The 23,484-nt window shown below is 38.0% G+C and overlaps 1 protein-coding gene across 1 annotated transcript; it reads left to right on the top strand.

Annotated features, from left to right (window-relative positions):
- Positions 1-648: 648 nt before the first annotated feature.
- GTPBP10 (GTP binding protein 10) lies at positions 649-23,117 on the top strand. The gene is given in 11 exon segments (XM_043967506.1): positions 649-753; positions 755-806; positions 809-845; positions 2,412-2,503; positions 6,198-6,342; positions 9,772-9,845; positions 12,053-12,105; positions 15,234-15,341; positions 17,250-17,327; positions 18,249-18,372; positions 20,782-23,117. Coding segments are annotated over 11 exon segments (1,086 nt in total). The 3' UTR covers positions 21,000-23,117.
- The last annotated feature ends 367 nt before the right edge of the window (positions 23,118-23,484 follow it).

Here is a 23,484-nt window from a genome sequence, read left to right as displayed (position 1 = left end):
TCCGGCCTCAGACACTTTACACTTACTAGCTTTGTGACTCTGAGCAAGTCACTTAGCCCCCATGGCCCCGGAAAAAAAAAAAAAGGACCATGACAGATGTCTTGACTTTCACTGAATTGGATTTAAATGAAGGAGGGCTGTGTAGTCACCAGCCTCACTCTCTCCTCTGGAGCTTTCTGGGTACAGTGACAAGATAGATTATCAGGATGACTGGACATGGTCCCAGATGTTTAAGCCAATTGGGGTTAAGTGATTTGCCCAGGGTCACACAGCAAGTAAGTGTACCTACTATGTGTTTAGCATTCATTTTGTGCAAAAAAAGGAAGAGGAGATACTTATACCATAAGACCTTGCAGATGAGATAAGGAGAGACTACAGATAAATTACAAAGTGCTAGAGAATGGTTTAGCTTTAGAGCCTGGAGCTACAAGACTACAAACCATCTTGTTTCATAGATAAAGAAAACCAAGGCTCATGACAACTCAGTATAGAGGTAGGTCTTCTAGCTTAGTAAGCAGCAGAGACCAATCTGGACCCAGGTGTTTTTTTCCACTGCACTGTTATTTTTGTAAATGTGTTGCATACACAGATTTAATATCCTAATGAGTAAAGTCCTTTGTATTCAATAAACCCAAACTTTTTTTTTTAATGTATGGAAACTTCATGGACAATCTAAGACTCTTGCAAAAAGGAGGAGCTGGTGGAATGGGTTATCCTCGATTAGGTGGAGAAGGAGGCAAAGGTGGTGATGTCCTGGCTAGTAGCCAAAAAAAGAATGAGCTTAAAAAAAATAAAAGATAAATATCCCCAGAAAGGTTTGTGGCAGGAGAAGGAGCAAATAGTCGGTAAGTACTTACTGCATGATTTATGCTCATAACATTGGATAGCTACACTTTTAACAAAAACGAACCCAGCTTTTTTTCCCCCTGCAAGTTATTTGTAGCTGTATAACACAAATGTTTTAGTGTACAGCTTCTGTTTATCTGACTCAGTAGGGATTATCCTAGCAAAATTGTAGTGTTGGAAATGTGTACCCAGTTTTACCCCATAGGCATTTTTTCCCCTTCTATGTCTTCCCCCTTCCAAGTAGACCCTTCTTTGCTCTTCTGGAGGCCTTGCTTTCCTCTGTTCTCGATATCCCCTTTCCCCCCTGAGAATAAAGGGAAAAATCTTCTGACAGTCCTTCTCATTTGATGATTTACTGAAAATACTTTGAAAACTTATTCATCTAAAATATTACTAAAACCTTACTTTGTTGTTCCTATAATTGAGTAATGAAAGGCTGTTTCCCCAGCTGAAGGTGACGGAGCTTTCCCTCTACTAGCTTCTCCTAAGACATAGAGCCCACCCTATTCTGGGACAAATCTGCTCCACACTGTTGTCACCGGCCCCACCACAACTCTTGAAAATAGAGATTTCTCCAACTACTTCATCTTCTCTAAACTACCTTTTTCTCAAGTGCCAGAATTCAAGCTAAATTAAAAGCTATTTATTCAGTTTTTCTATTTTGTCTAAGTTCTAGTATTGCAAGAATAAGAGTGTATGTATGTGTATCTCATTGTATATTTCAACTATATACGTGGGTATAGGGCTCAAATCACCATTTATAACATTGTTTTCCTTCAAATCAGTTCAACAAACATTAAGCTTTTTATTGGCTGCAAATAGCTATTCTGAGAGCTGTGGGAGCTCACAAAGATTAATATGGTTCATATTGCCTTCATGGGGCTTATAATCAGAGTGTGTGTATACCTCAAGAGTAAAGACTATCCTGTTTTTGTTTTTGTTTTGTTTTTGGTTTTTTGGCAGGCAATGGGGGTTAAGTGACTTGCCCAGGGTCACACAGCTAGTAAGTGTCAAGTGTCTGAGGTCGGATTTGAACTCAGGTACTCCTGAATCCAGGCCTGGTGCTTTAACCACTGCGCCATCTAGCTGCCCCCGACTATCCTCTTTTTGTATCTCCTGTTCCAGTTACATAGTAAATAGGTGGTTAAATAAACTACTCTTGAATTGAAACCTGAAGGTACACAACAAATAGGATAAATGTGTAAAAGTGAAAAACAAAATACTGTGAGAGCTCAGAAAATAATACTTTTAGTTTAGGGGAACAGAAATCTAGAGAAAATAGTTTTCTGTAAGGAAATACATTCAGTTCAAACAATTGACTTAAAGACATAGCCCTTAGTAAATTATTAATATCCTAGTGAATGGAAATGCTTTAAAATGCCATATAAAAGTTAGTCTGAACAGATATGCACTGTCCATCCTTGGTTTTTTGTTTTTTTTTTCTTGTTTTTCCAGCCTTGTTTGTAAACCAGAACACCCACTTGAAGTATTTACAGTTTGGTTTACTTGATCTGCTTTCATTTTTTAAAATGTTGGGCATTCACAACTTTGTTTTTGCCTTTCAGAATCAGTGCATTAAAGGGAGACAAAGGCCTGGATTATGAAATATCTGTGCCTGTAGGCATTACAGTAACCGATGAGAGAGGCCAAATCATAGGTGAATATCCTGGTTTGATTTTTTGTAAATATTTGAGAAATGTGAACATTTTGAAAAATAATTGTTTATTGTTATTTTTCTCACTTGTAGTCTCTGCCTCATCCTTAGCGGGAAAAGGATCTAAAACCTTGGATTAAATGCACCTTCAAGGAATAATTTTTATTCATTGATTTTGTTTGAATATAGGAGTGAGGAATCTATTATAAAGTACTAGTTTCAGAATGGTCTATGGAATTCTGTCTTTAAGTGTATGGCATATGGCCTATGCGGCCTCTGAAGCTGAGATGCAACAAAGTATGGATTGATTCTCTGCTGCTTGTGCTGATTTTGGCTTAACACCGCCAAGAACACATAGGTGCTTCACCAGCCTGCACTACACCATCTGTACATAGTACCATCCATTACAGCAAATGGAGAAGTTTTAAATGCTGTTGGTAAAATCACTTCTCTTGGCAGTAGACTTTCCAGGGATGTACACAAGGATGATGAGGTTGATGCACACATTGCCAGAGCTACCTCAGTGTTTGGGAGGCTCCAAAAGAAGGTGTAGGAGAGAAGAGGTATTAGACTGCCTACCAAACTGAAGGTCTGCAAGTTATTGTGCCGACCTCATCATTCTGTGTCTGTGAAATGTGGACAGTCTACCAGTGCCATGCCAGGAAATGGAATTGATTCAATTTGAATTGTCTTAGGAAGATTCTGAAGATCACTTGGCAAGATAAAGTAAAGAACACTGAGGTCCTTTCTCGAACTAAACTGCCAAACATTTAAACTCACCTATAGAGAGTGCAACTCCAATGGGCTGGACACGTTCGAATACCAAATGCACACTTGCCTGAAAGACTATTTTATAGAGAACTCACACAAGGCAAGCTCTCAGATGGTGGTCAAAAGAAGCAATACAAGGACGCTCTCAAAGTCTCTCTGAAAAACTTTGGAATTGATTACATGACATGGGAGACACTGGCACAGAACCACCCACGTACCCACCTCAAAGAAAATGCTGTGCTCTATGAGCAAAGCAGAATTAAAGTACCGCAAAAGCAACACAGAGATGTACAAATTAGAGACTCCTCCCCAATGTTCACATGGGTTATTTGTTCTGGATCTGTGGTAGAGCATTCCGAGTTCATATTGGTCTGATCAGCTACAGTTGGACATGCTATAAACTTAAGCCTAACAGTAATTTCATTTTGGTTCAATCAAGGACAAGTCAAGCAACCAACCATACAAGTCAGATGTTGGGCTCCTTAACTAAAGAGTCAACTTAAAATGGACACATACTCTAACTATTCTCACCTCTAGTCATCTCTTCCATTTGGGAACAGAGTGCCTTGCACCTTTGTTCTACACATTGATAACTTGCCCATTCAGATCCTTGATTCTCTTGCCTATTCACTGAACATCTTTGATCTTCTGTCCACTTAGGGACAGATCTCTGCCCTTCTACAATTGAGAAAAATAACAATAAATAACCATTTACCGTTGGACATTAACCCTACTCCCTGAAGGCTCTGCTTCTGTTTCTCTCTCTGGAGGAAACACCCACATGGAGTCATCTCCATTTGCCTTTATTCCCCTCAGAAGTCACCCAAACTAACACACACAAATATTTTTACTAAGGCACTTCCATGTTCAGCAGTACCAAAATAGTCTCAATCTCCCAACCTCCTTCAGTACTTAGATCTAGAATGTCAAATGTTTCCTTGGTTTCTATGCCATATCAAGAGATCAAAAACCCATCTTTGTCTTTTTTTAATGTGACTCTTGCCTGTGTCCTATAGATTTATGGTGTGTGATGGGCTCCCAGTCTAGTGTGCCAAGCGTCCCTTACTTTAAGAAAGGGATTTTTAGCCATTTTGGTGTTATGGGCTCTTTTTGGCCATCTGGTAAATCCTAGAGACCCTTTAAAAGAAAAAAATTTTCAAATGCTCTAAATCACTATTAGAAAAATGCAAATTAAAATAACTGACATACCACCTCCCACCTATCATATTAGCTAACATGACAGAAAAGGAAAATGACAAATGCTGGAGGGGAAGTGAAAAAATTGGGACACTAATGCACTGTTGGTGGAGTTGTGAACTAGTCCAACCATCCTGGGGACTGGTTTGGAAATGTTCCCAAGGGGCTATAAAACTATATACCCTTTAACCCAGCAATAGCACTGCTAGGTTCTATATCCTAGAGAGATTTTCAAAAAAGGAAAATGACGTTCATATGCACACACGCGCGCACACACACACACACACTCTAGCAACTTTTTTTGTGATGGCAGAATTAGAAATGATGGGATGCCCATCATTTGGGGAATGGCCAAACAAGTTGCGGTATACATAATTGATGGGATATTATTGTGCTATAAGAAATGACAAACAGGGATGCTTTTAGAAAAACCTGCGAAGACTTAATATGAACTAATGCAAAGAAAGCCAAGTGAGCAGAACCAGAACATTTTTACATAGTAACAGCAATATTGAACAGTGAACAACTGTGAATGTTAGCCATTCTCAGGAATGCAATGAACCAAAAACAATTCCAAAGGATGTTTTTTTCCTCTTATTTTTTGTAAAAATATTGACTTTAATTTATGGAATAAAACAACATTTACCTAGCATAGTACAATTTTTAAAAAGATGATTGCAAATAAAACTGCAAATCTACTATGCACAACTTGCTATTCTCAAATATACAAGAAAATTATATGTGAATTTCTTTCCTCCATTCCCCCATGGCTACACACAAATATGTATACATGTGTAAAATTATTCTATACATCTATTTATCAGTTCTTTCTCTGGATACAGATAGTGACTTTCTTCAAAGGACTTAAGATGGAAAAGGCTGTTCACCTCCAGAGAAAGAACTGACAGAATCTGAGTACAGATCAAAGCATACTTAAAATTTTTTTTTTTAATTTTTGTCTGTGTTTTCTTTCACAACATGGCTAAAAGGGAAATATATTTTGCTTGACTGCACATGTATAGCCTGTATCAAATTGCTCGCATTCTCAATAGAGATTCTGTTGAATAAATGTTTTAAATTATGTATATTCAATTTAGGTTATTTCTTTTTAAATTCAGCAGTTCCAGTTGGCACCTGATGCAGATACCAGAGGAATTCCTTATTTTCTTGGGAGTTTAATCAAAGGCTTATTGAAGTTTACTTCTGGTTATGATGGTTTCACTTAATTTTCTTAGTTTAGGCACATAACTGGTATATTAATATGTGATCATGGTATACATCAACTTGGAAATTCTGTTTTCCCCTTTTTGTTTTCAAACTCTTCCTAGGAAACATTTGTTGTTGTTGTTCAGTCATTTCAGTCATGTCCAAAATGGCGTCTTGGCAAAGATGTTGAAGTGGTTTGCCATATGCTTCTCCAGCTCCTTTTACAGATGAGGAAATAGGCAAACAAAGTAAAGTGACTTGCCCAGGGTCACATAGCTAGGAAGTGTCTGAGACCAGATTTGAACTCTTGGAAATGAGTATTTCTTACTCCAGGTCTGGCACTCTATCCATGGTGCCACCTCACTGCCCCAAGGAAACATGCTGATAATAATTCCTTTAGTTCTAGGGATTGAGATACACACGCACTCATGCATGTGTGCATGTATGTATATATAATTAATACATTAATATATAATGATAATTTATATTATGTATATAATGTATATTTGTTTGATTCTTTTAGGAGAACTCAATAAAGAGGATGACAGAATTTTAATAGCACAAGGAGGACTTGGGGGTAATTTGCTTTCAAATTTCCTGCCATCCAAGGGCCAAAAAAGAATAATTCACCTTGACCTAAAGCTTATAGCTGATGTAGGCCTTGTAGGGTAAGTAATGCTTATCTTTTAAGATAGAAATATTAGGGGAAATTGAGGGAATGAAAAATCAATGGATATTTTTAGATAAAATTAGTAGTTATCCATGGCACAGATTAGAGTCTTGTATGGTATATTATTTTTTAGGGAAAGATAACACCTGGAATTGGAAGGCTATAGGGATTGGGGAGGAAGCAGGTCGGATGGTTTGCAGGGCACTCCATTTCTCTGGACTCTTGGGTTCATGTTAAGCTTGAGGTGCCCTTAGAATTTTAGGTAAAGATTTTGAAGGTAGTTGGAAATGTGGGCCTAATGCTTAGTGAGAGAGGTTGGGCCTGGAGACTTAATTCAGCAAACATTTATTAAGCTCCTAGTATGTGTAAAATTCTATTTAGTGCTGAGTATAGAAAGACAAGACAGTCCCTGCTGTCAAAAGGCTTTCATTCCATATAGAAAATAGAAGATGGATACAAATAAATACAACATGAAGACAATTGAAGAGGGAGAGAGTGCTAACAACTAGGGAGAACCAGGAAAGCTTTATGAAAGAGATGGTACTGGACTGAGTCCTGAAAGAAGACTAGGATTGTGAGAAGCAGAAGGAGGGAATGTGTCCCAGGTCTGGGTGAGCATTTGTACTGATACACAAAGACTAAAATGTCTTGTCCTGAAAATAACTCTTAGGCCAATTTGTAACAGCAAATGCATTCAGAGTAGTGGTCTGAAAGAAGGAGGAGAGGGCAGATGGGAGCCTGATCGTAGGAGGCCTCAAGTGATGAACTGAACCCAAGGATTTTGGTTTGTTCCACTGGCCGGGGGAGTTGACCAAAGTGGACATGTAACACCTACCACCCTTACCTTGGGAAAAGCATTCTAGCAGTTGTATTAAGGGGAGGCGTATTGGAGAACGTGAAAGCAGTCTAAGCAAGGGGAGAAATAGCTGCATCGGCAGAAGGAGCAAGACAAGAGAAGAGTGTTGGGCGACTGACTGCGGACAGTGGAGGCTGACTCAGGAGCAGCGAGGCTCACCAGGGGCACCGTTGTGCCCGCCTTAGGAACAGGGAGGGGTGGAGGGGCCAGCTTTCATGAAGACCAGGAACGTTTGCTCCAACCTTGAAGCCCTTTCACACCCTTCCCGTAGCCTCCTTTTCCAGGCTTATTGTCCTTCCCTCCTCTTCACACTCTCTGGGGTTCAACCTACAACAGGCCTCTGTGGCCTTTTCACAGTTCTCTCTACTCACCTCTGCCTCTTAGAAGCCCTCATTTTCTTTAAAGCACATCTCAAAGTTTACCTCCCATTTGAGGCCTTGACAGATTTTCCCCCGGCTAGTGCCTCCCCCACAGAACGGCCTCCTATTTATTTGGGGTATAGGCAACACGATGTAGTGGAAGGCTAATCTGGAAGTGAAGACCTGGGCTGAGACTCTGCCTTCAATACTTGTGACTAACTTGCATGGGTAGAATTCCCTGCAGCAGTACAATCCCATGTTCATCCCTAATTCTTCCTCCTTTTTCCACACTTATACATATCCAGGTTCCTTGAGGGCAAGGACTGTTACCACTTTGTCTTTGTATCCCCTATACCAGAGTGTTGAATCAGCCTTTGATTTGAACCAGCAGTGATACAGATTGGGTGATTATCTGTGTGGAGGTGATAGCTGAAATGTGGAAATGAGGTAGTCACTGGAGAAGGACATTAAGAGAGAAGAAGGGGAAAGAAATAAACCGTGGAGTTAATCTTGGAGACAAAATGACAGGAGAGCGGAGGAGAGTGTGGTCAGATGGGAATGCATCAAAAAAGGAGGTGGTGCTAAGTATTAGTATTTGCGATGGAGAGGTTAAAGAGAGGAGGGCTGAGAAAAATCCACCTTACATTTGTAGGTCACTGGATTCTGAGAAACAATTTCAGTGGAGATAGTGGAAACAAGTCAAAAGACAAAGAATTGAAAGGTTTACCAGTAGGTAAGGTAAGAGAAAGCCTCGTTGTCAATCAATAAACATTCATTATAGGCTTATTTTCCTAGCACCGTACTAAGCACTGGGGTACAAACACAGAATGAAATATTCTCTGCCATCAAGGACTTAATGTTCTATTGGTGGAGACAACATAGACACAAAATTAGATGCAGAATCAATAAAAGGTCATTTAAATGGAATCAAGAAGGGCCTGGAGGTGTGGTGGGGAGGGGGAGGACACACAGAAGGCTGGGGTAGAACTGCCTCCATGAACACTAACAAAACTTCCTATCCTTATAGGATAGAAGCATGAGAGCAGAATTCTTTTCTAAAATCTCATCTGCTATTAGGTTGTATTTCAGCTTCTAGTGCTTTAAACTAGGTAGCTTTTCAGACAGTTTCTTTCAATTGTCTACTTTAAAAAATTTTTTTCCAAACTTTTCTCTGATTAGTTAATCAAAAAACTAATCTATACTTTGGTCTTTATTATTACTTTTGCTTTCCCCTGTGTATGACTCTTTGATTATCATGTTAGAAAAACATGTGTTTTTAAAACCAAAAAACTTTAGTAATAACCAAATAAACCAAAGTTGCTTTAGAAATGATTTAAGTTAACCTACTTAGTGTATGTGCAAGAAAAGTGACGATTTGATTTTCAAAGATCATCGAGAGCCTATATATAACAATGGAACAAAATAATATGTTTACAGGAGGAAAAAAAGTGACTGAGAAATGTTTTGAGTGCTTTATTCTGCTTTCAGTGGAAAAAGATTTCTTCAGGATTGCAAAAAAGCTATGAGATAGCTAAATTTAACTAAGCCGAGAATAATAAACTTTAGGAATCTTTCCAAAAAGCCAAATTAATATTTCCTAAAACCTTTAATTTGGTATTTATTACATGAAGTGAAATTCTATTGTTTTTCTGTATTTGAAACATATGCCTTTTAATAAAAAAGGTAGCAAATAGCTCTAAAGTTTGAGGTCCTGGGTTCAAATCCTATCCCTTGGTTTTTTTTTTTTTTTAATTTGTTTGTTTTTTACTGTGTTACCTTGGGCAAATCATGTAACTTTTCAGGGCCTTAGTTTAATCATCTCTAAAATGAAAGCATTGAACTAAATGGTCATTCAGTTCCCTTCCATTGTAGATCTGTGATCTTAGAACTAATCTTGAAGGCCAGAACATTATAGCTAAATGATTAGATGTAGGAGAGGGAAATAATAAAGGGTTGAGTTGTTTGTTTTGTGAATTAGTAAAATTGCTGCAATTCCTAGCATAGCTTAGGATGCTCTTTAAATTTGTGGGATTTTTAAAAATCTGTTTCATAATTTGTTTTTAATGTTTATTATAAACTGTACAATTGTCTAATCTGTGAGTAATGCTCAAGAAGAAAAGCTTTACTTCTTAAATCACTTGAAATTCAGAATTAAGGTGGTATTAAGGATGTTAATATTCACTAGATTTATAATTTTATTTTCTCATTTCAGATTTCCAAATGCTGGAAAATCCTCTTTACTAAGTAAAATTTCCCATGCAAAACCCGAGATTGCAGATTATGCATGTAAGTAGTATGTTTTCTTGTTTTTGTACTCTGAGTTTAAATGTAAGATGAGCAAACGGTCTGCAGGCCTAATGAATATGATACTGTCATTGTTGCTTTGGACGTATCATTTCATTTTTCTGAGGCTACTTTTCTGTATTTAATTGACAAAATGCCAGTGATTGGTTTTATTAGCCTGGCCCTGGCTTCAGGGAAGAAGAGTAAAGTCAGATAGGAGTATTCATCTCTGTCCAAGTTGCTTATCTCAAGCCTCCTCATAACTTGGTCAGGGAAATAAACCACAGAGAGAACTAAGGAGATGGTAGAACAGAAGAATAGTGACAGCAAAGAGTTAAGGGGAAGGAAGCTTCTGGGGGAGTTTGGTGGAGCATGAGAAAACTAGAGAAAGAATGTGGACAAAATGATAGAGGGGGGAATGTAGCAATCTCTCAGAAAACAAGTGTCATGTAGAAGGGACAGAGTTCTCTGCAGCACAGTTAATGTCGGCTTTTTTAATAGTGATCAGATGTTGTGTGTTAGCTAAAGTATCATGGTTTCTTCTAGTGGCCAGAAATTTTTTGGGGGGGTGGGGTGGTGAGGCAATTGAGGTTAAGTGACTTGCCCAGGGTCACACAGCTAGTAAGTATCAAGTGTCTGAGGCTGGATTTGAACTCAGGTCCTCCTGAGTCCAGGGCCAGTGTTCTATCCACTGCGCCACCTAGCCAGATATTTTGATGCAGATTACTGCTGTCATCTGGGGACTGCTTCCTATTAGGCTATGTTGGAAACACTAATTTTTTCCCCAGTATCGAGTAAAAGGTTAGGACACTGAATTATAGTTAGGAGATAAGAGCGAGTTGTAGGACGGTACAGGAGAAGAGTTGGTTATTTGAGTAGCAATGTATGGCTGTGAGAGTTGGATGCCACAGAATCAAGACTTTCAAATTGTGGTGCTGGAGAAGGCTTTTGAGGGTCCCTTGGACAGCAAAGAGATCAAATCAGTCAATACTTAATTCAGACTGTTTACTGTTTAGCTTAAATACTCTGGTCTGGCCACATGTGACCCATTGATGTTGGGAATGATTGAAGGCAAAGAGAAAGAAGGATAGCAGAGCATGAGAAGGATAGATGATGTTATGGAAACAACAGACATGAAGTTGGACAGATTTAGAGAGAGGACAGATGGGCCTGGCATGGTGTGGTCCATGGTAGTCACAAAGAGTCAAAAAAGGTGAGCAATTTAACACACAGAGAAGAGAGTAAAATGGAGTAAAGTCGAATCAAATCTTGAGTCTAATAGAAGATTACAAAGGACTGTCTGGATTCTTTGGTGGAACTCTTGTATCAAAAATTGCTTGATAGAAAGGCTTTGGAGCTTGGAGGTCTTTTGTACTCTATAGAAATTTTTGTTTTTAGTGTGATTTAACATGCACATAGTGAGATGAGAGAATGGAAATTATATAGTCAGTTTACAGTAAGGAAGCAAAATTCAAGCCTCCAAACAGTTGAACTGTTATACAGAAGGGGAAAAAAAAATCGAGGTAAAACTCTAGGAATGAAGAAGAACACCTGGAAATAAGAAAAAAATATAAATTGGATTTTGCTCTTCTTAACCTGTATTTGTTTTTAGCTTTTAAATGAAATTGAGATTTGTGATCATTTGCACTGTTAGACATACTGAAGATTCTTAGCTAGTCTGTATTAAAAAAATAGAATCATAAAGGAAACTAATGTTATGAGTATATAGAACTTACATCTTAGATTCACTGAGTTATCCTGAAAGAAAATTCCAGACCCGCAATTTAGATTTTACAAAAAGGATTCTTTCTTTTCTTTTTTCTTTTTTTGAGAGGCAATGGGGGTTAAGTGACTTGCCCAGTGTCACACAGCTAGTAAGCGTTAAGTGTCTGAGACTGGCTTTGAACTTGGGTCCTCATGAATCCAAGCCCGGTGCTTTATCCACTGCGCCACCTAGCTGCCCCACAAAAAGGATTTTTTCAACCTACTGTTCCTTTTGTTACATAAATTACCAATAGTTTCATTTATTTTTGTCCCAAATGTTCACCAGATAGTAAATTATAAGGCTTTGCCTCATGAAATTAAGAACAAGTAAGATTTATGCTGTTCATAGAAATATTTTTTGATTTATTAATAGCCAAGTGAAAGAATTTTTATTATTACAGCCTAAAATTATTGTTACTAATTTAAATTTACTTTTTCTTATTTAGTTACAACAATAAAACCTCAGTTGGGAAAGATTATTTATAAGGATTTCAAACAAGTGAGTATATGTAGAAAGATAATTTAATATTTTCTAAATATTATATTTAGTTACAGATCAGTTCATTGCTTGGGAGTTTCCTCTACAAATACAGATCTGCAATTTGGTAAATGGTGTGTGAGAGTTGCTATGACTAAAAAAAAAATTCTAGAGGTAACCTGCCCTCTGAATTTTGCTAGGCTGCCTCATCAGACATACAGTCTGAACCTACAGTAGAAGCCTTTTTAGATTAGTAGCAATTGCCAGAACTTTAAATATGTGTGTATGTGAATGTGAACGTGTGTATATGTATATGCCTATACATGCATGTGTGTATATATACATACATGCATATATATATATTTTTTTTTTTTCTTTTGAGAATCCAGTGTTATTTTTGTGCCACAGTAAGACATCAGAGTATGGTGGTGTCGAATATCTTCCCATATAATAAAATAATTTTATGAAGGTCTCTATCAAAACAAAAAAGCATGTTCAAAGGAAAAGAAGAAACAAATAAATTTTATGTAAACAATAGAACTAATGTGCCATTTAGAGTATGGTGATTCCAAAGTGGCTTGTACATATGTAAAAGAATTCATGATAAAGTAATATTTATCATATAACTGTAAATCCCATTTTCTTAACCTTGTAATGTAGTGATTTACTAGTATATGTGTGTTTGTCTATATATGTGTAAGCATTTAGTTACTGGCTAGAGTTTGACTTCTTTCCTAACTGGTTCCTGTACTTAATTTGTCACACACACACACACACACACACACACACACACACACACGAATTATTTTATAGAACCTGACAAAAAAATTAATTTAGTGGAACAAAAGGTCAAATTCTCAAGGGAAATAATAAAAAATAGGATTGAAGGATATCAAATTATATTATAAACACTAATTATCAAAACTATGTAGCATTAGTTAAAAAAATAGAAAAGTTAGCCAACATAATAAACACAGCATGCAAGATCCAGAAGCAATCAAACATAGTGGCTGAGTGTTCTATAACCCAAAAATACAAACTGCTTGGGTGAAGGACTCCCTCTTCAACAAGAAAAGCTAGGAAAACCAGAAAATTGTTTGATGGTAATTAGGTTTAGATTAGCCATACACCATAAAGTACAATAAGCTCCAAATGGATTAAGAACAAGCTAAAAAGGTCACATCATAAAAAGAACTAGAGGAGAAGGAAAGAAGTACCTTGTACAGTTTTGGTTGGGGGAGAATTCCTGATCAAAATACAGAGAAGTTCATAAAGAAAAATAGACAATTTTGATTACATCAAATTAAAAGGCTTTTAGGGATAGGGATTGGACCTTAGATTTCATTGTTTTTATAGGGCACTCCCAGATGAGAAAACTCCTAAGTCAAAGCCTTCTCTAGAATTTTGTCTTAGAGAGTTGCCTGGGTCACTGTGAGGTGCTGTCTCTTGTCCTGTGTCTCACAGCTAATATGTATTGAACACACGCCTGGCACCAGACTGCAAGACTGGCTTTCTCCCCTAGGTCATGTCTTATAAAATCATTGTGGCTAGGGTAAGAAAAGAAGTTTTTAATTGGGGGGGGGGGTGTCCTCAGCAACTATCTTTGTTAATGGACTGATATCTAAGGATATATTTATGTGTATATACACACATCTATCTATACACAACCATTCTCCAATAGATTTGTAGGCAAAGAATATAAAAAGGAAGTTCTCTAAAAGAGAATGCAGATTATTAACAACTATATGAAAAAATGCTCTAAAATCACCAAATAGGAATGATGAAAAATGGAAATTAAAGCAATTTTATGGGTTTTCCCCTCACATCCATCACACTGGCAAATACGTGAAACAGTGAAAATGATTAATGTTGACCCAAATGCTCTTCATTTCTATACATCAACACAATTGTTTCACATGATTTTAATAATACCAAAGTAAAGAGAATCTGCAAGAGGATGTCTGATCCAGCTCTTTGTCTTTATTTCTGCCTAGCTGTAGGAAGCTAAGAAGGAGAGTGGCAGACAGTGTGGCATAGTGAAGAAAGCATTGCATTTGGAGTCAGAGGACTTGGTTTTTAATGATGCCTCTGCCACTTACCACTTTAGCTCTTTAGGATTCAGTTTTCTCACTTGTAAAATGAAGGGATTTAGACCAGCTTTTCAATCTGTTATCCTTTGTGACTGTCCCCTGGATGTGTACCTGCAAAAGTCATGGTTAGCCTCCCATACACTTAAAAAGTATTATTTATGGGGGCAGCTAGGTGGCGAAGTGGATAAAGCACTAGCTCTTGATTCAGGAGTACCTGAGTTTAAATCCGGCCTCAGACACTTGACACTTACTAGCTGTGTGACCCTGGGCAAGTCACTTAACCCCCATTGCCCCGCCCCCCCCCCAAAGTGTTATTTATAAGCATACCAATTCCTGGTCCTTCTTTTGTAGTATGGGTGAGCATGTGAAAAGTAGGGCCCACTGAGTAATAACAAATTGCGTGATAGTTTAGTTCAAAAAGGAGAATGTTAGTACTACAAAATTCTGTCTAGTAACTAAGTCTGTTAGAGGAATTTATTTTTATTCCTATCAAAGAATACAGATTTCATTATTTAAATTCTGTGAATGTTTTAAAGTTAGGTTATATAAAAGGATTTATGACAATTGAAATCAAAATTATGGAATTAATGTGAAAGTAATATATTTTTAAACCTTATACCTGAAATTTATAGATTAATAAACTCTGGCAAGTGGAACTAGAGGTCTTTTTTTCAGAGTGTAGCAAAAGACTGGGATCCTTTAAGAAGTCATATTTCTTTGCTTTGGGGGGTAGAGCAATGGGGTTAAGTGACTTGCCCAGGGTCACACAGCTAGTAAATGTCAAGTGTCTCAGGCCAGATTTGAACTCAGGTCCTCCTGAATCCAGGGCTGGTGTTTTATCTACTGTACCACTTAGCTGCCCCTAAGAAGTCATATTTCTATAAAATTAATTTGACTTTCTTGAAGTATATATGATGATTCATTAAAGTAACAATTACAAATTCAGGATTGTTGATTTATCCTCCTACATATTTTTTACATGCTCTTTAAAATTTATGATTATGAATATCTTTAAATGTAGTCTACTTTTTTCTTGAAAATTATCTAAATTTTTATTAGGTATCTGTAGCTGATCTTCCAGGTTTAATTGAAGGAGCACATATGAACAAAGGAATGGGACACAAGTTCCTCAAGCACATAGAAAGAACCAAACAGCTTCTTTTTGTTGTAAGTAGATTATTGTTGTTGTTCATGTCCAACTTTTTGTGACCTCAAGGACCCTACTGTTCATAAGATTTTCTTGGCAAGTGGTTGGCCATTTTTTTCTGCAGTGGATTAAGGTAAACGGGTTAAGTGACTTGCCCAGGGTCACACAACTAGTAAGTGTCTGAGGCTGGATTTGAAATCAGGTCTTTGAAACTATAGGCCCAGCATTGAACCACCTAATTTCTACCGTATAAATAAATTCATAAGTTTAGCTGGTCAAACAAATGGTGGTCAGACGATGATGATCATCAATCTATTAAATACTATGAAACTCAAAAACAAACAAAAAGAACCCTTAGGGACAGCTAGGTGGTGCAATGGATAGAGCACTGGCCCTGGATTCAGGAGGACCTGAGTTCAAATTGTGGAAATTTATTTTGATTTGGGGACCCTACCTTTAGACTGAGATTAGAAAGCCTTAGGCCCTCAGGTTTTTCTTCTCTATGTGGGAGGGGCTGGTGCCCCTCCCCCTCCGCTTCAGCTGAACCAAAAAAAGCCCGTGAGCTGTACAAGATGAAGTCAGATGGCTGGGGGAAAAAGCCCCAGCTCCCTCTGCCCTGGGCAGATCTATCTGAGAGATCCTGGGCTCATCCAGGCCGGCCTCTGGTGTAGCCCGTGCAGAGGTCCCTGGGCACACAGCAGGGGGCACAGGCCCCTGTAGCCCTGGGTGTGGTACTCTCAAGAGTCCCCCACAGCCGCAGCCCTAGTTCTGCTGGCGGATTAGCTTGGTGTGGGGGGGGTGCGCAGGGAGCCCAAGATTTGAGGGGTTAGAAGGAAGATATATATATATATATATATATATATATATATATATATATATTATATATATATACACACACACACACAGGGGAGTTAGAAAGAGGGGTGCCAGAGGACTAGGGGCGGCAGACTGACGGAGCAGACAGATAGAACAGGAGGTGGAGGAGAGCACAGAAGCTGTCAGCACAGGGTAGAGGTTGGAGAAAGCAAAGATTAATAGAATAGAAAGGCTGGAGCACTAAGAGACAGGGGAAGGAGAAAAGGCTAAGAGCAAGAAGAGGACGGAGGCCGATACAGAGCAGGGGGGCTTTTCAGTGTGGGGAACGCTAGAAGAAGGTCCCTTGGTACGCAGGAGGAGGCTAAAAAAGTTCCAAGCCTAGCAGGAGGAAAGAGATGGGCCGGAATGCAGTCAGATTGTACATTTTATTTTCTTGTATTCTTAGTTTTAAATTGTATCTCATAAATAAACCCTCTGCTGTTAAAATGGAAGAGGCTTCTTAAACTTTTGCTTATCAATTTTGGGAGTGGAGCAGTGTGGTGGAACTTTATAAATAGCCCATATTAAGTTAATAGCAGTCAGATAGCCAGTGAGTCAAGAGGCCACAGATTAGTCCTCTAGTCAGATTAGGCCCCCCAAATTAGGCCAGTAAGTCAAAATATTTCTACCAAATCCGGCCTCAGACACTTAACACTTACTAGCTGTGTAACCCGGGGCAAGTCACTTAACCCCAGTTGCCTCACCAAAAAACAAAACTAAAAAACAAAAAACAAACAAATATCATGAAACTAATCTTCATAGAAGTTTCATCATGAGATTTAGAAAGGACTAGATTGGAGGTTGACAATCATGCTCCTCTTTCTTGACCAGCTCTAAATGATTTCTCATCTTCATTTTGCTAAGCTGTTGAAGCTTTAAAGGGACAGTGTTAAAGTTTACTAAATCAAATGTTACTTTGAGGTTTGCTTAGATAGAATTCATTAAGATCTTCAACACATTCAATGACTTTGAGTATTTTGTTTTTACTTCACCATGAAGTAACTTTTTCAAAACACCAGAGTTCTTCAGATGGTATATCTACAATTTAAATGTTGTTTCATTCCTTTTTTTAGGTTGATGTCTCTGGGTTTCAGCTTTCTTCAAAAACAAAATTCAGATCTGCCTTTGAAACGGTAATATTACTTACAAAGGTAAGTTTGCCTCTCTCACCATAAGTTCTATAAAGGAGTATCATTAAAAAATTTTTTTAAATAGAATTTATTGTGTTTGGATGAGTAACGGTTAAGTATTTCGGCATGGAAGACTAATTGAAATTAGCTTCTAGTGTATTATGTACTACACTAACAGCATTCCTACTTATGTCGTAATTGTACATGATTGGGGTCCCGAAAGAAGTTACAGGAGAATATGAAATAAAATAGCTTGTCCGGGGAAACCTGGCTATCTTTGAATGTAGTGACATTGGTTAAATTCCCCAAAGTAGTTGTGGTCCCGTTGAAAATACCTCTTTGAGGGGCAGCTAGGTGGTGCAATGGATAAAGCACCATCCTTGGATTCAGGAGGACCTGGTTCAAAACCAGCTCAGACACGTGACACTAGCTGTGTGACCCTGGGCAAGTCACTTAACTCCCATTGCCCCCCAGAACAAAAACAAACAAGAAAATACCTCTTTGAGACTGAAGATGTAGTTCATTGAGATAAATAAGGTGACATGAGGCACCACGGAGCAGTGGGTGAGCAGCGCACTGGACTTGGAGTCAGGAAAACTGCATGTTACATTCATTGTGTTCCTTAACCTCTCAGAGCCTTTTGTCATCATACCCACAGTGAGGGTAATGAGAGCACCTGCTTCACAGGATCAAATAAAATGGGGTGAGGTGCTGGATCAACCCCAAAGGGAATGTAGGTGGGGAACCTGCTGGATGGGAAGTCCCACAGTGGCCAAGTCTTCTCCCCATCACCATGCTACATTCACTTCATGCCTGTTTGGTAGATTTCAGCTTATGATACAGTTCAGCACTCATGTTAATAAGAAGATACTAATACACAAAGCAGATGAATTCTTTAGAGAGAATGTTTTGTAGAAGTAATCTCACTTTATTGTTGTCAAGGAGCTGGAGCTATACAAAGAAAACCTCATGATGAAACCTTCACTACTTGCCGTTAATAAGATGGATTTACCAGATGCTAAAGATAAATTCAGTGAACTTGTGAACCAGCTACAGAATCCTAAAGGTAAATTGTCAGTTTGTTATTCATCATGCATTTATCCTGCTACATGCTTTAAAAGACAAAATAGAAATTGACACCCTCTTCTCAAAGAATTTACAATATACTTAGGAGTAAAGATTTATCCACATGAAACATTTAAATTACAGCATAAGGCAGTATATAAACCAACTATGGACTGAAAAGCTGCCCTTGGGAGATAGCTGATTCATCCAGGTGTGTGAGGGTGCCCTGAGTTTATATGTATGGTTCCTTAGAGCTAAGATATGGATTATAGCTTGAAGAAAGACAGAGTAGAGTTTACCCAGGGAACAGTTCAGACATCCTGTAGATGTTCTCCTTAAGTATTAAGGAGAGATTGAGCTACTATCTCAGATTATGCAGGTAGTCAGTAGCAGAGTGTCAGGTTTTTCTAGGCTCTCTGACTCCAAGTCTTCCCTCTTTGCACAATACCAGATTTCCATTACTTCAATGTGTCGGAGGTTCTCTCCTGATCAGTATAGTTAGAGCCTACTTCCTTTTGCTGCTCAGATCTTCTCCATGTTTTCCCCTTAAGTCTTCTATAGCAGGATATGATTGTGAGAAAATAATTATTAATAATGGGTTTCTTGGGGGGTGACCCCGTTTTAGGCCCCCACCCCCAGGTGCAGTTCTTCAGGAACTTTAGCTGGTTTGGGACCAGCCCAAGGGGACAATAGAGATTGAGATTTATTCTTTTGTTTAGCTAAGAGGACTGATGGGATTAAACCCCACCTAAAGACTTTGCCAAGGGTCCTTCCTATTAGATCATTACATCAAGATCGCCTCACACAGTTTATTTTAATTGAGGGCGGTCCAACACCCTCAAGTCACCAGTGGAATTGAATGATGCTAACCAATTAGCTTTGATCAGTGTATGATGACCTGCCTTGACCACCTTAACCTTAATGGTTGGTACCATGTTCCCATGAACATGGGCTTGGGATGCTGTCTCTTGGTGCTTGCTCTCCTCCTAGGATAGCATAGGTAATGTAGGGCTTCTGAGCTCTGCTTGAGACCATGTGCTGGCTCTCTGAGAAATGGCATGAGTCCTCTGAGGCCTTTCTCCTGCTTGCACTGAACTGCCACCCGGTCGATTCTTTACTGATATTCAGTATTAATTAATAATAAATACTTACTGCCAAAATGGGGGCAATAACCATTAACATATAAGTAGCAAATAATTTTTAAAACACAACTTAACAACAATAATTTACCAAACGTATGGAAACCCTTCTTCTGGGTCTTTTTATATTTCCTGTTACCTATACCAGAGCAGCACTGAGCCTGTGGACTTGTTCTCCCTCATTAAAATGATCATTCCAGATAGTTTTCTGATCATAACATTTCTTAGATATTAATGCCACTTCTTGTTTTGTAAGCCTTCACTAAAAATACACTGTACCTCATTTGCCCCCCCTAGTGGTCTTCCATTGTATTTAGGGTCCCTTGCAATTTTGATTCATTAGAGATTGTGGATTGTGGTATTCTAGGATTCACAACCAGACAGCATTGTGTTTAAAAGATGGGTTTTTGTGTCAGAGAGCAGGGTAAATATGCCACTACAAATAATAAGCCAGAGTGCCTTAGATTATAAATTAATTGCTTCTTTTGAAAAAAAATATGTAGTGAAAACTGCATTTCATTAAAATGGTGTCAGTGAAATCTTTTCATTATTGTTAGGATAGTAGAAACTAGCTACTGTCACCAGGGGAGAGGTGGTGGTTCTTAGGTATTCCTCAGTAAAGATGACATTCTCACACACACTCCAATTAGAATTAAAGTGGTCTTTTATTTGGTGCTAGGAAAGTGACCAAGTGGGAAATCAAAGACTTCACCCCTGAGGAGGAGGGCTTAGAAACTTTCTCCTCTGGCAGAGGGAAGGCAAAAGCTTTTATAGAAGATAGATAGGATGTCCACTTGAAAATTGGAAAGTTCCCTTTTGGGAGTGGGGTGCAGAAAACTTGGATGCTTTTCATATTCCTGAAAGTTGAGCAGGATTTTTTTTGAAATGATGGTCCTGGCTTTTGGGGTTATCTCTGTCTCCTAACTCATCAGGTAGTAGCCCCACCTAATTGACTTTCCTGCTATAGAATTTTATCTCCCCTTACTCCTTAGATGTGTCCTGATATCTAGTTGGTCAATTTAAACTTTACTAGGCCCTTGATCCCTTGTTTTTTCTGTCCTTGGTCATCTTTGGTTTTGCTTCTCACAAGAGAGACTTCTGATTTATCCTAAGCCCCATGTCACTACTTTGAAGTCCTTTGTGTATATTGAGAGGATTTAAAATGTTCAGTTTTGTAATTGAATATTCTTAAATCAATATATCAGTGAGGATAATGCTGATATAATTTATATCAAACTGTGAAAACAATTAAACTCTTATGCTCATTTCAGATTTTTCGGATCTCTTTGAAAAAGAAGAAATTCCAGCAAAAACTGTGGAGTTCCAAGATATCATCCCAATATCTGCACAAACAGGAGAAGGAATTGAAGAATTAAAGAATTGTCTAAGAATATCTCTAGATGAACAATCCAATCAGGAAAATGAACATTTCTATAAAAAACAGTTGCTTAATTTACAAAATTCAAAATTATCATTTATTGGTCCATAATGCTCTGGAAGAAAATAATGGAATGTCATTAAAATGTTATTAATGCTATTAAACTAGATGACTTTGAAGATTCCCACTCTGTATGTGATCTGGTGATATTGATTGTTTTTATGGATGCACATGAAAGGATCTTTCTTTTGTTCTTTTCACAAGTGATCTTGAAGAATCTTGCCTTTTATAGGGGGTGGGGAGAAGTCAGCAATTTGGAGGGACAAGAAATAAATTAAGCATTTACTTCCTAAGGTGGTGTTCAAGAAATGTGACAAGAAACGAAATGTACAGTCTTTCAGAAAATGTTAAAGTGCCTGTTCCATGCCACTAGGAGGTACTACTAGTAGTGTGTCTCCAGATTGTAAAAACGTTTAAAATATTTTTTTTTATCAAGAGTGTTCTTAGTGTTTTTAATATGTTATTAGGGTCATCAGAACAGTTCTTAACCTGGGGTCCACAAACTGGTTGTAAATATTTTATTCACTGTGTTTATTATAATTTCTTTCCTTTGTTATTCTGTACATTTTATGCACTTAAAAGCACTATTCTGAGAAGGGCTTCATAGGCTTTACCAGACTGCCAAGGGGTTCCATGACACTAAAGTTAAGAAATTCTGTTCTGGCCTGTTATGCACTCCATAATAGGGTTTTGATGTTCCTTATCTTTGACAACTTTTATAAATCTGAAATTGGACCTTTAAAATCATTATTGCTAAATTTGTATAACAGTAAAAAATACCAGATGAAGTGGAAGAGAATTTTCCTAAAACCTGTTTTCTCAATGAAATAGAATAGGGATAGAGTTTATGCCTGGGATTTCAGTACTTAGGGGAATTTAACTGTTAGGAAAACTCTCTTAATGCAAATCACTGCCTGATCTACTCCTAATCTTAGTATCTTGCTCCTAGCTAGGGGCCAGGGTGTGGGGCCCCTGCTTGAGTACTGTGTCTTTAGGAAGTGTTGAACAAAATAACTAGAAATATTATGCAATGTTGGTCTTGTTAATTTTCTAAATAGGTGGCCTGCAGGGATAGATCTCTTTCCTTTTTTTCACACTAGTTTGACATACTAGCCTAAGGCATTGGGAGGTTAAGGGACCTCAGGGTATTTAAAATCAGTATGTCTCAGACAAGACTTGAACCTGTTTGTTTCTAGCTCAGACTACCTCATTGCCTCTCAAAACTTTAGTTTTAGGAATATATTTTTGCTTAATGGTAATATTTCTTTTTGCTGCAAAGGAAATTATGTATATTTGGTGGTGATGTTGAGTTGTTTCAGGCGTGTCCAACTCTGTGACTTCATTTGGGGTTTTCTTGGTAAAGACACTGGAGTTGTTTATATATTTAGACATAGTACTGATTTCTTGGTTGAGGCTTAGCCTGCATTGGTATATGTTAACTAATACTATAAAGAATTATCCTTTAACTGGTTTGTTCCAAACACTGACATACTATTAAGAGTCACCTTTTCCATATTTCTCCTTAAATGTTGAGACATAATTCTTCAAGACTACTTTGGGAATGAATGAATGAATAAAAAACATTTTTATTAGCACTTACTAAGTACAAAGCACTGTGCTAAACATTGTTGATACAAATTAGAAAAGCAAGAGTCCCTGATCACAAATGTAAACATACGAAATCATATACCAGTAGAAATAAAATACTGTACAAATCGTTTTTACAAATGTACTAGTAGAAGTAAATTATTTTGGAACTAATGGCTCCCGAAGGAGTAGAAAGCCATCTATATATGTGGCTATATGTTGTGAAGCTTCAACCAAGAGAATGTTGCATGTAGTAACAGCAGTGTTGTTTGAAGAATAATTATGAATGACCAACTGAGTACTAAATACTCAGATCAACTATAAAGGATCTATGAAGGAAGATGCCTTCCATCTCCATGGAAAGAACTGATAAATAGAAAGAGCATAGTACTTACGTTTTCTAAATCTGTCAGAGGTTAGTGGCCTTCCCTAGTGTTGGGTGACGAGAGAGGAGGAAACAATTCAGAACTTAAAATGTAACCAAAAAATAAATTTAAAAAAAATCTAGAAGTTGATTTTGAGAGTTTCCCACAAGAACTGATTATATCATGATTCTACTTGGAAGTCAAGAGTATTTGTTTACATATAACAGGTGGATGATGGTAGATTTTTTTATTTTTAGTGAGACAGTTGGGGTTAAGTGACTTGCCCAGGGTCACACAGCTAGTAAGTGTTAAGTGTTTGAGGCCGGATTTGAACGCAGGTACTCCTGACTCCAGGGCCGGTGCTGTATCCACTGCGCCACCTAGCTGCCCCAGACTTTTTTTTTTAAGAGTTGGGAGGGACCTTAGAGAGCCACTGAGTCCAATGCTCTCATTTTATAGATGAGGAAACGAAGGCTCTTCACAGAGGTTAAGTGATTTGTCTAGGGTCACAGAGTCAGACATGACTGAAAAACTACTCAGCTAAATCCATACCTAAGGATCTCTGTGGTCACATAGTTACTTAG

This window comes from Dromiciops gliroides, chromosome 5 (genome assembly GCF_019393635.1).
Source record: "Dromiciops gliroides isolate mDroGli1 chromosome 5, mDroGli1.pri, whole genome shotgun sequence".
Classification (NCBI taxonomy): Eukaryota; Metazoa; Chordata; class Mammalia; order Microbiotheria; family Microbiotheriidae; genus Dromiciops; species Dromiciops gliroides.
This window is presented reverse-complemented; position numbering and strand designations above follow the sequence as displayed.